The 16,877-nt window shown below is 38.8% G+C and overlaps 1 protein-coding gene across 2 annotated transcripts in view; it reads right to left on the reverse strand.

Annotated features, from left to right (window-relative positions):
* Positions 1-16,877, reverse strand: part of LAMB1 (laminin subunit beta 1) — a 92,742-nt gene that overhangs the window by 9,701 nt on the left and 66,164 nt on the right. For both annotated transcript variants that reach the window (XM_001363804.5, XM_007504122.3), the window contains exons 25-28: positions 11,097-11,466; positions 6,683-6,867; positions 5,468-5,709; positions 512-715 (exon numbers count right to left, since the gene is read on the reverse strand). In XM_001363804.5, the coding sequence (XP_001363841.2) occupies positions 512-715; positions 5,468-5,709; positions 6,683-6,867; positions 11,097-11,466 (1,001 nt within the window). The remainder of the gene's footprint in view (positions 1-511; positions 716-5,467; positions 5,710-6,682; positions 6,868-11,096; positions 11,467-16,877) is intronic.

Here is a 16,877-nt window from a genome sequence, read left to right on the forward strand (position 1 = left end):
CTAGAAGGCATCTTAGAGGACTTAAGTCATAGGATCAAAGAAGACATGGTAGAGGGCATCTAGTGCTGTATTTTTCACATAAGGCAAGAGAGACTCAGAGATGGGCTCTTGTGAGCTTCAATCCTACATATTTCTTGCTCTGTGTGTTTCCACTGTTCCACACTGTCTGGATTAGAATATAGCTATGATGTTCCCTTTTACAAAAATGATTAACTGGCCAAAACAATTTCTTTTTGGCTTAAAGCATTTTAGTGGATGCTGAACCCAGGCTAAATTACATGGATTGCCTCAAATTATTAGCCTTGAGACTTGACCTGTTCTGAAATCAACACTGTTCACTTGAGAATGATGTTTGAGGCCAGAAACAACTTCTTCAGCTGTCCCATGCTCACTCATTCCTTTTGAGCCTGGCACATGCTTGAAGAATACCTCTATTAAATTATCCTTTGGACAGAGGTTCTCCCTCTCCATCTTCTCCCTCCCAACAAGAGGCTGCTTCTAACTTGCCTACCGTCTTTGAGAGTTGTTCCACCTCAGCCAGGGCACTGAGGACATCTCTGTCAAAGTCCATGGCTTTCTGCCAGGCGTTGTGTGCCACAGTGACCAAGCCATCACAACCAGGTCCACCACACTTCTTTTCTCCATCATCTGTTCGGCAGCTTGGCCCCCCACACGGTGTCTCAGCACAGGAGGCCCCCGGAGGAGTTCCACAAGTCTGTAACAAGTCAAGGTCAAGTAGAATATTCAGATACCATTTTGGCTGCAGAGTATCTGTGTAGGTCTTGGGTGGCTCCCTTAGAACACTCTGGTAATGTCCAATAAGTATAGAGAAAAACTGCAAGCATAGAGCTAACAGGATGGAGAAAGAAAGGATGTAGTCAAAGATTCTAGGAAGTAAACCTACAATTCACCAGGGAAGAATAATGAAATCCCTGTGGCCTGTGTTCTAGCCCTGTTGTTAATTCATATTCCTTCTTCCGCCACCCTCAATAAATTTGATTCGATTCATTACATAGTCTCTCCCTTCAAGGAACTTACAACCTAGTAGGCTTATGTAATTCATACACAAGTATATACCATTCTGTGAAAAAGGCAAAGTACTTTCAGAAAGGAATTACTTTAGAACCCAATCAAGGGTTTATTTCAGATACAATTTATAGTGTGGCTGAGAGGTCCCTGCTATGATGGCTAAGTGAAAAAAGAACTGCACCCCTATAAGTCAGTCAACCATTAAGTAATCACTGAGCATTTTTGCTTTGTGCATAACATCATATGAAGCAAAAGAAATGCAGATGTTTTCTATACTCACAGAATACAATCTTCTTGAGAAAGATGAGTAACACGACTAGGGAATGCCATTGCATAGCCAATGCCATTGTTTGGCATACTCTTAGGAGCCATGGAAATTGGAGAAATGTGGTTGGGGGAGGTTTCGCAGAAGGGACAAGATTTACTCTGAGCTACAAAAGATGGGTAGGACTTTAATAGGTGAAGAGAATTCCATGGAAGAAGTCATTCTAGGGTGTGTGTATCGAGTCAGAATGAGAAGACACTGGAGGCCATCTAGCTAAAGGGTCATAGATTATGAGATGGAAGAGAGGACAGAGAGATCACCTAGTCCAACCCTCTCATTTTGCAGAAGAGGAAACCAAGACCCAGATAAATTGTCCATTCTTACAGAAATAATGAGACAGATTAGGGATTATCTTTCTACTGCACTGTATATAGTCAAATATATTATTTTCATGAGGCTGCTTTCATTCCTCCCACCAACCGCTGTCTACATCTACCATCAAGAGCAGTGAGCACGAGACTCACCTTGACTGCCATTCCTATTCAGCAATGAGAAGGGTGCTCTAGAATGAATGTGTTGAGAAAGCACCATTCTAGTGCTAATGCTTTTCTTAAGCCACTTTATTAATGTGTGTGATTCTGAAAGATAATACAAGTTCATTCTTTTTGGGGATTGGGAATATCCTGGATAATTCATTGGAAAAGAGAAAGTAATGATTGATGGGAAATATTCAAAAGAAGATAATGGAAATCAGGTAAAAGAAGATTCTATCCACCTCAAAAAGAAGTTTGCAGAACTCCTTCATTCCAATCATTTGAATTTGAGAAATTTCTAAGCATATTTCATTTTTTTGCATTCAAGCTGAACCAATGGCCTTACAATGCATTTATTTGATTTCACAAGAAAAGCTTGAGAAGGACAATCCTGAACACTACCAAAAACAGCCTTATTCAAGAGAAGCAGAGAGGCACCAGGGATACTTTATTGGAAAACAGCCTGACAGCTCAAGAGCTCACCCAGAAGGTCTGTTTTGTTTCAAAAGACCCTTTGAGACAAGGGTAGGGAAAAAATAACACAGAACAGCTCAGCTCTAGCCAGCTATATTCCGAGATAAAGGACAGGGTGTACCTGGAAAACCAAGAGGGACACATGTTCCCACACTCCATGAGAGGTGTTGGGAATCCAGATTTCTAAGTGGGGAATGTCACACCCCATAAGAGGAGTTTAAAAGAAGAGGTAACTCACTGGTGCTTCCATTGCTGCTCTCTTGATTGGAAAGGCAGCAGGAAACAACAGTCAGAGCCAGAGGCCCCATATGGCACATTTCATCATAAAAACTCCCCCAAGGTTTTGTAACCTTTTATTACTTTAGTCAGCAGAATGTTGTTTTATTTTTAATATATATTATGGCATAGTGAGTAGGAAGACCTGGTTTCAAGTGCTGCCTCTGATGCATACTGACTGTGTGCCAAATTGTTTCATCTCTCAGTAGACAACTTTCCAAGGTTGCAAAGAAGGTACCACTCTACATTGGTAGGAGTTCCACCCGGGAATTCCCTGTACAGATGAAATTATGGGTCAGGTCCTGACCCATAACATAATCTAGTGGGGTATGGAGCAAATACTGGAATGCCAGCAAAGATGCTGGATACAAGGAGTTGATATTCAAATGTAACAAAGAACATTTTAGCCAGTCTACTATTGGGGTCAATGAATTTTCCAGAAATCCTGTCCATGAAATGAGGATGTTTATTTCACTTGGATGTTGTAAGATTCTAGAGCAAATGTCTGCAAAGCTTTGTAAACATCCTTGAGGGGGAAAAAACCAGAATGAAAGGTTTTGTTTTCATCTCTATATCCTTAGCACAGAAATTTGTACATCCTAGATGCTTAATAAATATGCATTGTATCCAACACGACCCAAAGAACTCATTACCTTTCTTCCCAAACCCATCCTTCCCATTAACTTCTCCATCTCTGTCTAGGGCACGATCGTCATTTCCAGTTACCCATATTCTCAACCTAGGACACCTTTGCCTGTTTTACTCTTTTGGATCAAAAAATCATAGATTTAGAGCTGGTAGGGAACTTAGTAGTCACAGGATCATAGAGCTAGAGCTGGAAAGGATCTCGGAGGTTAACCAGTTCAGCCCCCAGAGAAGCAAACTGAGGTCCAAATAGGGTCTTAAGGTCATTCAGGTAGTGACTGAGGTAGAATTTGAACCCAGATCTTCCAGACTCCAAATGTAGCATTCTATCCACAGTGCATGTTACCCCTAATCCCACATTTGCCAGATCTTGTCAATTCTATTTCTCATCTCTCACACCAGTCCCACTCTCTCTATTCCTACCAAACTACTCTAGTTGGAGCTCTCATCACTTTTTGCCTATATTATCGCCATAGCTCTCTAGTTGGCTTCCCCACCTCTTCTCTCCCATTCCCATCCCTCCTCACAGATACCAGAGTAGTTTTCCTAAAGCACATCTTACTATGCCATCCCCATGATCAACAGGCTCTAATGGCTTCCCGTTAATTACCTCTAAAATCAACTACAAAACTCCGCTTGGCATTTAAAAACTTTACAATCTATCTGTCTCCAGCTGACCTTTCCAGGCTTTTCCTTCTTTTATATACTACTCTATGGTCCAGCCAAAAGGCATTCTGGCTTCTAGCCTCCATATTTGGAATAAATTCGTTCCTCATCTCTACCTCTTAAATCCCCTAATTTCCTACAGAAACACCAAAAAAGCCCAAACACCACCTTCTACGTGAAGCCTCCTGTGAGTCCCCATTTGTAGTGTCTTCCTAATCAAAGTTTGATATAGCCATATATGCATGCATTTGACCTCTTCCAACAGATCATAAACTCCTTGTTTCATTTTTGTTCTGTAGTCCCAGCCCTTTGCACAGTATCACAAAACAGGCACTTCATAAAGAGACATATCTCTTGAGGATTTCATTTTCTATCTCATCTGTACTTAGAAGTCTATCACGAGGCAAAACCCTTAGGAATTTACTTGGCCCCATTTTCCTTCCAATGCCTTCTGCAATTAGGCTTAAGTAAGGTTAGTAGGAATTCTTAGGCTGGTTGCCTGACTTTCAAGAGTTTCATAAGTCAATTGTTCTCATGCTAATATTTTTTAGGTCCTGAGAATGTGCTAATTTTCCAGGCTGTTCATCTATTTATTTATTCATGTATTTATTTTTATAATCCTTTATTATTTTTGTATTTTATTTTAATTTTTTTGTATGATCTTCATCTTTTATCTTAGAATCAAGATTTTGTTTTGGTTCTTAAGGGAGAAGAGTGGTAAAGACTAGGTAAAAAGGGATCAAGTGACTTGCCCATGGTCACACAGTTAGGAAGTGTCTGAGGCCACATTTGAACCCAGGACCTTCTATCTCTAAGATCTAGCTTTCAATCCACTGAACTGGCTAGCTGCCCCTTATTTATTTGTTTATTTATTTTTAAGCCCTTTCCTTCTGTATTAATGTTAATTCTAAAATATAAGAGCAGCAAGAGCTTGGCAACTGGGGCTAAAAATGAGGTAAAATTATTAGTAGAAAGGAGCCTGTGAATGACCCATTAAGGGAAAAGGATCGATCTCTTTATAAATCTCTTAGGAATCATCTTTGGCAATGATAGGAATTCTTCCCTTAGGATAGCCTTTACTATTTGGAGAACATCTGTGGAAAAAGCTAACAAATAAAGTGGGTCTAATCTACATCCAAAGTCAATTAATCATTAGTCAATAAAAATAATGGCACATGAATTACACCTTCAGAGAAGGATCATGAGGGTGATTTGGGTATAGGTTAGCTGAAAAAGGAGGTTGAAAGTAAGAGTTCAGATTCCTTTATTTGCCTTTGTCATGGATACATGGGACTGGGGCCAAAGCACTTAAGTACCTCCATGCTGTGGTGGGAAGGGGGGGGGGTGCAGAAGGGACTTTTACTCTGTTTACTTTGTGGTTGCTGTAAGGATTAAAGAGCAAATTTATTCAAAGCCTCTGTAATTCATCCATGAAAGGTGCCATATTGAATATAGCTTCTTTGTACCTTCTTATCCATAGTACAATGCATTGGGACAATGGAGACACTGTCAATGGAAATGAAATGAATTTTCTCTTCTCAAGCATCATAGCCACAAAATCCAAACCTCCAAAGTTTACCTGTTCAGCTGCAGCAGAAAGATCCAAACTCTGTAATTTGCCTGCAAGCTCATCAAGAAGGCGGGATTGTTCCTCCTGTTTTTCCCTGAACTGGGTCTCTCTTTCCATCATTAATTCTTCCACTTTGTTTCGAGTAAAGGCTGACTGTTCTACAATGCTATTGGGATCTGTGGTAGAGGCATTCACTCTTTCTTCTGCCTCAAGAGATATCTGAAAGTATTTGGTAATACTGTCCAAGGCTCCTACGAGAAAAAAAATTAAAAATGCTCAGATTTCCACCCCTTTCCACTAACAAGTACATAACTTTGTGCTACCTTGCCCTACACTTATAAAGAAATGAAATTGTTTGTAAAAACTTGGGGGGGGGGATCCCAAGGCGTGAACAGACCCATGTCATTTCCCTTTCACTGGCATAATCTTTGGTCCATCCATAATCATTCATCTGATGAACATCTGAATGAAAAGTGAAAAATTAAATCAATTATCTGGAATAATTTTGTTACATGATGCCAGACATTGCATATTTGGAACCATCTGGATAGCTGGCACTGTATAGATAAAACATCCGGATAATTGACTGAACGTTTCACTTTTCATCCAGATGTTCTGATGTCGGGTAGCTAGGGCCAAAGTTAACATTTGTAGAGGCTGATTGTGTACTCAACAGTGATGGGTAATATGATATAACATACTCTGGGATTTCTTTTGCTGTTTTTGGCTCCTCTAAGAGGCCCACAATGTCAATAAGCTAAGGATTTATGAAAAAAGAAAGAAAGAAAGAAAGATTTCCTGACTAAGCAGCATTTTCAATTTAAAGCGATTTGTAGAAGTCTCAACTTAATCCCAAGGCCATCCAAGAGTATGCCTACCCAAGAATTTGGGGGTAAGGAGTGAGCTAAAATAACTAACCAGAAAAACAGGAAGCACGAGTTTTACTCTAGAAGTTATGCCACCATTTGCCCTTTGTAGATCTTTGAGAAACCCTTTAGACTTGCTGGACCCCAATTCCCACATTTGGCATATGGAATTTGTCATCCTCATCTAAACCATAAACTGGATGAGAACAGCTGAGAAAACAGTTAGAAAGCTCTTTAGAGTGAGGGGGTGGGACAGGCAAGACACTAAAAGGAAAGAATAGCTTGGCATTTAAACAAATTCTTTGAGTTAGGCTATTCTTTATAATTCCTGCCCCCATCCTCCAAAACATACGCTTACCCCGAATATCCGAGTTTTTGATAAACTCTAGTTGTTCAGCAAGTTCTTTCACTGTTTTGTCCAAGCTCTGTGCGTCCATTTGGAGGGAATCTAGCTCTTCAACTGTGCTGTTACTTTTTGAGGCTGCATCAGATAACTTGGCTTCAACCTCTGACATTTTTTCGGTAACATCCTTGGTTAGCTTCCTGTGGACAGAAGGGTAAATCTGCTCAAGCAAAATAAATGCAGCTTGTTTGGTTTTTTTTAGTGGTAGCTTTATGAGACAACATGGCCAAGAGTCACGGACCATAAGTAAGAGTTGTGGTCTGCATTGTGAGATGGGGTAGACACACACATGAATAATCAAGACCCTGTCAAAATTCTGAGGGCTACTTTAGTACAATCGGGTCCCTTATCTGCAGGCTCCCTTTCCAAAGTCCTGGAAGTCCATTCACAGAGGGAAGTCTCCCTGTGGCAAAGGTCTGTCCCCAGGCAGTCTCTTCTGCCTCCACTTTCACTTTCTTTTAGTTTTGGAGGGGGGGCATGGAGCATCAAGGCCATGGGCAACAGTGGGAAGAAAAAGTACATATATATGGGGGTCAGCAGGCGTTCATTTATGTCTGTGGTTTCAGCCATCCATGGTAGATCTTGGAATGTATCCCCCTATGAATATGGGGTTCTACTATCTTTCCTCGTGGTAAAGCTCTTTCAACTTGATTGGGATTAAAACCAATTCCATAGACAATGCCACCTTTCTCCCTCTCTCCCTCTCCCTTTGTCTTTCTCCCTCTCCCTTCCTTCCTTCCTCCTTCTCCCTCTCCCCCCCCCTTTCTCTCCCCCTCCAGCTCTCTTTTTGGACTAGGTTTATAATTTCATTAATCTAAAGCAATGATGTCAAATTCAAGTAAAAACAGGGGCCACTAAACCATAAATAAATGATCCCTGCTGGCCACATATTGACACAGAAAACCACAAACTAATTCTATCTGGATTCTGTTGTATATTATTTGTTTTGTTAAAACTTTCCCAATTACATTTTAATCTGGTTTGGGCTCCCTTCAGGACTGTTGTTGAAGGTGATATGTTTGATGCCTCGAAGGAATTCCTGGTTATCAAGCTTCCTTTAGAGATAAAACTTGTTCTGCTATTTATAATTGTAGAGAATTGCCTGGGGGCACTAATAGGTTAAGAAACTAGCTAAATGGCACAGTTGGCTGAGTAATAGACTTGGGAGTTAGAATTCAATTAAAGTTCTGTATTTCATACTTTTCATTTGTGTGACCTTAGGCAAGTCACTCACTGTCTCTATGCCTCGGTTTATTCATCTATAAAATAAGAGAGCTGTATTGGATGTCCAAGTTCTCTTCTGGCTCTAAATCTATGGTCCTATGGCCCCAGATTCTGAGGCTGTCTCTCTCCCTATGCCACCTTGCCTTGCTATATATAATCATATAGGATTATTTAAAAGTCTTTCAATGGTTTTATTTTCTCCTAAGGAAAAAATGCCATTTCTTTGATGAAAACAAAACAAAGATCCACCCAGCTGCCTTGTGGAAGATTAACCATTTAAGACAAATTCCAAAATATTGCCGTCATGCTTTTAAACCATAGCAACGGCATAGGTCAGAGTGTGGAATACCCAGTACCATACATAATTTGTTTCACATCCCACATAATTACAAATGCATTTTTGATTGCTACAAATTTGAGGGATATAATAGACTGCATTGTTGAATCTTACCCCCCACCCCAAAAAAAACACTTCTTGGAGCTCCAGAGATCTCCTTTCTGCCAACAGTGATTTCAAGATGGAGCATGTGGGGAGGAAGCCACACAGCCCACCTCCAGGAAGACCAGTAAGTGCCAGTAAAACCAGCCTTTTTTCCCCTCCCTTCAAACAGAGCCCCATATAACTTCCTTTGTTCCTTCCCAAACAAACAGCCCTTTTAGAGAGGAAGAATGCTGTGAAACTTTACATAGAAAAGAATGCAGTGTTCTCAGATATGGAGATATGTATGACAAAAAGAATGATGAAACGATTGCAATACCAAGATATTTCCTTAAAAAAAAAAGCCAATGAAACAGTCTTGTCTTATATCTTATTTTCCTTGAAATGGAATGAACAGGTCTTAGTAGGTTTGTATTCATCTGTGTACAGGTATGTATGTACATTGCATATTCCTTTGGGGGCCCCATCACTCTTTGTAGTGAGTTCAGACTAGCACTGAAGTGTAGCAATGCAATTTTTTTTTTCCTTGAGAAGATCAGACCACAGCTAGTTGGGCAAATAGAGCATGTAGAATTATAGCTGTTAGAAAAATGTCGTCTTGTAACAGACCTCCTGGCATCCTCTCAAAGAACACCAGATTTCGCTCTTTCCCCAGAGGAAAATTAGAAATCACTCAAGAATCTTTGAGTTCATGGGTTGGCAATGGGAATGCTGCCTTTCAAAAAAACTTGTCACCATTATGTTCTGAAGAGTAAAACCTCATTAGAAGTCACACCAAAGGAAATTTCTCCATTAAATGCATCAGGAATTCACAAAGAACATCTGGTAATTGCCTTCACTGATAATCTGGGTCTCATGGACAGAATTCTCCAAATTTAGCTTCAAATGAAAAAGGAAGGATGTGTCATATCCACCATATCCTCCCCCAATTTTCTCCTTGTTCAAGAGCTTTTTGGTTTGCTTTCTCTGCTTTTTAATAGCATTTTTATACTTTATAGTAGAAGATTTTAGGAGAAATTTCCCAGGGACAGTGGTGGAGATGTTTATGGAGAGGTGAAGAGCAGTTTCTAATTAAGTGCAAGACGAACATCACTGCCAATTCAACTCAACTCAGTTCAACACTTCTCTCTACTTTGTGCCTATGACATTACCCAATATGATCAGAGAGGCAGAGCCTGGAGAAAGCACATGTTGCACATGAGTAATTTTTGTGCAGCACTTGTAACTGAATTAAAAAAAGCATTGTTCTTCTGGGCCATCCATTTACTGGGTCATGAAAATGGCATGGTCACAAAGAGTCCAAGACGGAATGTGAAATGAAATTTTACCAGTAAGGAGAATTTTCATCTTGGACACCTTCCCAGAGGGATTTAGTTATAAAAAGTCAAAAAGATTTGTCTATAAGAAGTCAGTTTTACTTTTTTTTTTTTAATAAAACCCTTACCTTCCATCTTGGAGTCAATACTGTGTATTGGTTCTAAGGCAGAAGAGTGGTAAGGGCTAGGCAATGGGGGTTAAGTGACTTGCCCAGGGTCACACAGCTGGGAAATGTCTGAGGTCACATTTGAACCCAGGACCTCCCATCTCAAGGCCTGACTCTCACTGAGCTACCCAGCTGCCCCTAGTTTTACTTTCTTTTGATGGGAAAAATTATATAACCAGGCTCCATCTTCATAGTGTTGTACCAGCTGTCCTTTGCCTATCAGTCCATAGTAAAAGTCTTTTTTGCCATAGGAGTAATAAAAGATGTCATTTCCATTTAATTATTTCTGTACCACTTGTCTGGATGGTAAGGGAAATCATCTAAGAGGTAGATAGATATGAAGTAAAAAAAGGTAGATATTAACTGTGATCTTGGGCAGTCTTAATCTCTGTGAGTCTTGGTTTCCTAATATAAAAAAAGTGGATAGTGATAGCATCCATTCTGGAATAATTTAAAAAACAAAAGTTAATTGGCACAACTTTGTAGAGAAGAGGTAAAGCAGAACCCTTATCCCAGGGACTCAGATATTTTGCTTTTAAAATTCATAACTGCATTTTTCTATCATCAGAGAATCATAAGGACTTCGAGTTGGGAGGGACCTAAAAAGGTCATTGAGTCCAATCTCCTCATTTTCATTACAGAGGAGGAAAATAGGGTTATTATGAGATCAGATGAGATCCATATAAAGCACTTTACAAATCTTTAAAATGCTACATAAAATGTGAACTGTGTGTTATCTAGCAAATAGTTGTTCAATGATTGACAAATATTAGTGTTTCATTCTTTTCATCTTTATGTTTGTTTGAGAGAATAGATAGAAATACTTCTAGGACAAGTCATTTATCCTCTTGTTTTACACTTAATGGTCAGTGGAGCGGGTGGATAGAGTAGATTTTTGTAACTAAATAAAAACATCAGGTTGTCATCCCATTTGCAGGCTCACTGAAAATATCTTGTGTTATTGGATAAGATGAAAGAAATAATATATATTTTATCCTGTGATCCTACATGATTTGGTTCTGTTTAACTAGGTCTCTCCAGTTTGAAAAATTTTAAAATTTTTTGTATTTTGGAGATGATATGTATTCAATAGAGCAACATCAACTAAAAAAGGGGTTCTTAAAAAATAATAACAAGGTAAAGAATTTCTGGCAAATTTTTGGTGCTTGTTTTCAAGACTGAAGTAATATTATGAACTGTTCCCACCACTCATAGCTACTCACTCTGCTTCCTCAAAGAGGTTTCCGATGTTCTTCAGTGGCTCTGCAGCTGGGCTTTGGGCAAGTATACTCTTTATTTCATTGATTTTCTTTTCCACATTGTCAACTGTCTCTCGATAAGGCCCTATTACACCACTGATCTTCAGGGCCTTAGCTTTCTCCAGGAATTTGTGGGTCCTGTTTGTCAGCTCAGCAATGATGGCATTCCACAATGCAAAGCACTCATGGCAGGGAGCGCAATCAGGAAAGATGCCAGAGTACCCACGGGTGCATTTGTCACAGCGTGGCCCCTCCACCCCCTCAATGCAAACACACTGGCCTGTGACGCGGTCACACTGATTTATCTCAATCCCTCTGGGGTCACAGTCACAAGCTAGAAAGAGACAAAAAAGGTATAGAAAATTAGGGATGTACAAGAGTGAAAGGTACACCATGAAGCCCTGCAGGGAAAGAAGGGTCTTTTCAAGGCACAGCCAGATACAGAACCAGGTAAAGAACAATGAACAATTAAGGATTCCTGGAATGATTTAGGCACCAAAAGTTAATTGGCACCACTTTTTAGAGATGTGAGATAAAGCTGAATCCTTACCCCAGGGATTCATGTACTTTGTTTTTAAATTTTAAATTAAATTCTGTTTTAAAATTCATAAATGCCCTCTTCTATGACACAAGAACTTAGAGTTAAGTCCAACCTACTCATTATAACAATGAGGAAACAGATCCAGAGATGAAGGTTACCCTGGAAGTAAGTGGCAGAACCAAGATCTGAAGCCTAATCTTCTAACTTCAAATCTGGTTTTCTTTCCATTGTATCATGTTTGCTGGTCTACAATTATGCAGATGATACTAGCACTAGAATGAAGGAACGTATTTGAACACTGAAAACTGAAAAGATTTGCTTTTCTCCTTGGCTACAATATAAAAGAGTGCTGTATAAAGCCATATATTCTCTGATTAAGAAATTTATAGGACAGTTAGATCTAAGAAGTCGTTAAGGAGCCAGATTTCTCCCAATCTCACCCCTTATCACTAGAACTTCAGTTACTGGGACTTCTCTGATTTCTCCACCATGTTCCAGGAAGCTCTTTTTTGGGACAACCTCATCATCCTGCCAAATCCCAACAGCCTTGGTATTCTATTTCTGCTCCTCTGATTGGGGAGTGTGATCGTAAACTCCACTTAAGGGGAGATTCAGCTTAGATATCTCATTTGGTTGCACCACTCTGGACCTTCATCATGCCCTTGCCTGGAGTACCTTGCTACCTGCCTCCTTCCTTTTAGCTTCCTTTTCTGTATTGTCCTCCCCATTGGATTAGAAATTCTTCAAGGGCAAGGGCTATCTTTCTTTTTCTATTTGTATCTTGTCCATTTAGCACAGTGCTTGCTGCTTACTAAATATTTATTATTTACTAATTAGATTAATGGTGTGGAATCTCCAAGCCTTCCATTTCAGATTGACAAATATTTTAATAAGTTTCTTTCTATTTTGTGGTCAGAGACAAAAGCAAAACAGTCCCTGCCCTCAAGGGGCTTACATTTTCCTGGGAAGAGAAGAGGAACAATTGGTATACAAATGAATCTAAAATATGTACAAAATGAATACAAAATAATTTTAGTTGCAAGGGAAGCACTAATGAGGAGGGAAAATTAGGAAAGGTCTCATTTCTCAAGGTGGCATTTGAGTTGAGTCTTAAAAGGGCACAGGTTTGTAAAAGGCAGAAAAACATTTCAGGTATGGGAGAAAAGCTTTGATAAGGGGAGAATTGGGTGAAAAGGAAGATGCTGTATGGGAAACATGAAGTAGACGAGGTTGACTAGAATGTAAAATTTGTGAGGGGGTATAATGTAAAATTATCCTGGAAAAGTAGGATGGAGTCAGACTGTGAAGGGCTGAAGGAAAGAGACTCCATTGACAACAATGTCAACACCACTATTACCAATAATAATAGCATTCTCAATACTTTAAGATTTTGTAAAGAACTTTATAATCATGATGTTACCATATCATTTCAACTCTAGGAAGTGGGCACTATTATCATCCCCATTTTCCACATGGGAATACTGAGGCTTAGGGATACTTAAGAGATTTGCCCTGGGTTATACTGCTAGTGTCTGAGGCCAAACTTGAAGTCATGCCTTCCTGACTCCAAGTCCAGTGCTCTCTATCCGCTATGCTACCAGCTATCTTATAAGTAGTATAATATAGCTAGTATACAGTAAGTAGTATAATTTGCATAGCAATTTAATGTTTGCAAAGCATTTTACAAGTATTATCTCATCATGTCCTCACAATAATTTTGAGAGGCAGATGCCATAGTCCAGGGGTGAGGTGATAGAGGTCTGTGTGACCCTGGGCAAGTCACATTAACCCTGGCATCAAGGAAGCCTCTGAACTCTTTTGTGCCAAAGAGGTCTAATTTTATGTTCTTTTGAGGGATGGGCTAGGAGCAGGGCTATGGAGGAAGTGAGTTAAATTGGTTTGGGGAAATAAATCCTGCCTCAACATATGTTTTAAGAAGCATACTCTTTTTCCTCTGATCCTTCCCAAATGAAAACATAATCAGGGAAGTCTAAAACCATGTCTTGATCAATATCATTTTAATGAACTTCTCACTCATCTTTTTCATCCTTTAATAAGCATCTGAGAGCAGAATGCCCATCCTGCCAATTTAGATGACCTTCAAATTATTGGACACTCATTGACATTTTTTGAATTTGTTTTTAAACAATGGGATCCGAGACTGAAAAATATGAAATGAAAGTACTCTAGTTAGGGCACATAGTTGGCACATGGGATAAGAGCACAGTCTGGTATCAAGAAGACCTGAGTTCAAATCAGACCTCAGACTTTTCTTACTAGCTTTATGACTATATAAGTCATTTAATTCTCATTGTCTTTGCTTCTTCTCCTGTAATATGGGGGAAATAATAGCATCCACTTCCCAGGGTCATTCTGAGGTCCAAATGAGATATTAATTATAAGAGGGTTAGCCCTGTACCTGATACATACTAAGTTCTATTTAAATGTTAGCTATTATTGTTATTTGTATTATGTCAGAAGGAAGTTTTTATTAACACAGGCTTTGTTACTTTACTGGATGATAGAATATCTGGGTGAAGGGTTGTCTAGAGCATTAAAAGCCAACTAGAAGTGTCAACCTAATAATCTAGATGGATTTCTCCCAGCATACCTTGTTGTTGGGAAATATTGAGCCAGAGAGAAAGGTGCCCAAACAGCTCCAGGAGAGCTAATTAGAAAGAAAACTACAGAGCTGGACAGCCAGTTTTAATCCACCTTTTCTTCCAGTGAAGCAGAGTAATCCAAATAGTCTGTTAAAATCCTGGCAAATAGCCGAGGGCGCTATGCAAAAGATTCCTTGTCAATGTGGACATGGCTCAGAACAATTCAAGAAGATTCCATAAAATGTTCACTGACTATCCTTTCTTAGACCCAAACCCTTTTCTTGGTAGAAAAAAAAAAGATCTTTGTTCCCCTCTCCCTATATGTGCTGCTCTAAATGTTATAAGAGAGACCAGGACATGAAAGAATACAGTATGCATTTCAGCCATGTTAATGAATAAGACTAGTGTGATCTTGAGCAAGGATTTTCTAGGTGTCAGTTTACTCATCTGTAAAATGAAAAAATTGTATTAAATGAGCTCTAAGTTCCATGACCCCCCTGCGCAAGTTCTATGTTTATTATGGTCTGAGCCTAGACTAGCAATTACTGATTAATAGGAATAAAGGGAAATGAAATAACAAGAATTTTAAGTACTAGATTTACTGGTAAATGATAAGGTTATAATTTCTTGGTTAGTGTCTAAATTTGCAGCCAACCTTGTAGATTCAAGAAATAGAGAAGGCAGTAGGGACCATCTGATCTAATCTGCTCATTTGACCAGCAGGACTGCTGTTTTACAAGGACTCAGATATCTTGGGGTAATTTAAAGATTCTTATACACCTACTGTGAAGGACATTACTAGTCCCTGGACTATAGCAACACTCTTCTATACCAAGCGGCCAGGTTTCAGGTGACAAAAAAATCTTTGTATCACTACTTCTTCCCATTTTAACATGCTTGCCTTATCAAGACCAGAATCTGTGTCAAAGATCAGTTTCAACAGAAGTAAAAAGAGACTTTTGCCAATGATTGCTTTGTTTATCCTTCTGTATTTCCAGCTGCACCTAAGACTACAAAGAAATGTGCAACCTGGAAAAATTTAGTCTTTTGCTGAAGAATAAAGCACAAAGTAAGATCTCCATCTTATTGGATAACATCTTTTAGTCTTGGGGTTTGAAAAATCACTTCTCCTAAATTGATAGATCTTAGATGATAATAATAATAATAATAATAATAATAATAATAATAATGGTTGCTTTTCTAATTTCTGCCTATCTCCTCCCAGTTTTCTGGGTTCTCTAAAGTTAATATTTCCTGTCAGCAGTCTTGTATTTTCTGCGTGTGTGTGTGTACGCAGGCATGTTTTTATTTGAGTGTAGGGGGACAGTGGATATTCCCAACATGGATTAAGGAATAGATTTCAAACCTAACTACACAGTCGAGAGCAGATAATGAATCAAATATAAAGGTTACTCAATTTGGTTGATGGAAAAGAAAAACCAACATTTTTCTTTTTGGCAAGTCAAGCAAATGAGTAGAAAATACTGTTAATTGTTTCAAAAGATGGGTGAACCTTGGTCATGCTTCACTGGGGAAGGAAGATGACAGAATCCAGTCATGGTACAGATTGTCCTTTGGTGATTAAACAGGAATCGAGGATGCTGGAGCTCCCTTGCCAAAGGAAACCCATCTTTGAGAGAATGACCCAATACATCACTGTGGCAGTTTGAAAGAAATCATCTCTCAAGTGTGACAATACTTAAATAGATTTTTTTTTAAATATGAAAATTGAAAAAAATCAACGAAATGTGCAAAGGTGCTGGCATTTGATTAAAAACACCTGAATAATGAAAATGACATAATGGCACCTGGAGGAGTAGAGAGGCATGAAATCCATTTCTTTATTTTTATAATAATGTAAAAAGAATAAAATAGCTTCTCTTAAAATAATAATAGTGAAATAATATCTCATTTATTTAGTACTTAAAATTTTTTAAGCTATTTTACATATGTTATTAGGCAGACTGCACAGTATGGTGGGAAGAGTATTGCCTCAAAGGACTGGGGTTCAAACTGTATATACCATGAATGACCCTGAGCAACTCTCCATCTCCCTAGGCTTCAGTTTCCTTATCTGTACAATGGGTGGGGATGGAGTAGAATAGCTGGTCTGTGAAATCCTTTCTAGTCCTAGATCTCTATGGTCTATGGCCTTTATCTCCTTTGAGCTTTACACAATAACCCTGTAACAGAGCTACAATAGCTATTGTTATCTTATTTTAAAGATGAGAAACCTGAGGTTCAAACTGGGTAAATGTTTCGTCTAAGGTTATATAGCTAGTAAGTATGACAGAGATGAGAGGGAAGAAGGGATCAAGTATTTATTAAACACAAACTCTATGCTGGTACTCTGAGAAGTGCTTTTAAATATCTAATTTGATGAGATCTAACTCTAATTCCAACATTATCCCTGTATTATGGTGCTTTCTTAATTTCTGCCTATCATAAAGACTCACTGATAATAATAGCACTTATTTATGTGACAGTTTAAGGTCTACAAAGTACTTTTCAAATATCATCTCATTTTATCCTTACAATGACTCTTGGAGGCAAATATTATTACTGACCCCCATTTTACAGATGAGAAAATTGAGACTGAGA

Source organism: Monodelphis domestica, chromosome 5 (genome assembly GCF_027887165.1).
Source record: "Monodelphis domestica isolate mMonDom1 chromosome 5, mMonDom1.pri, whole genome shotgun sequence".
Classification (NCBI taxonomy): domain Eukaryota; kingdom Metazoa; phylum Chordata; class Mammalia; order Didelphimorphia; family Didelphidae; genus Monodelphis; species Monodelphis domestica.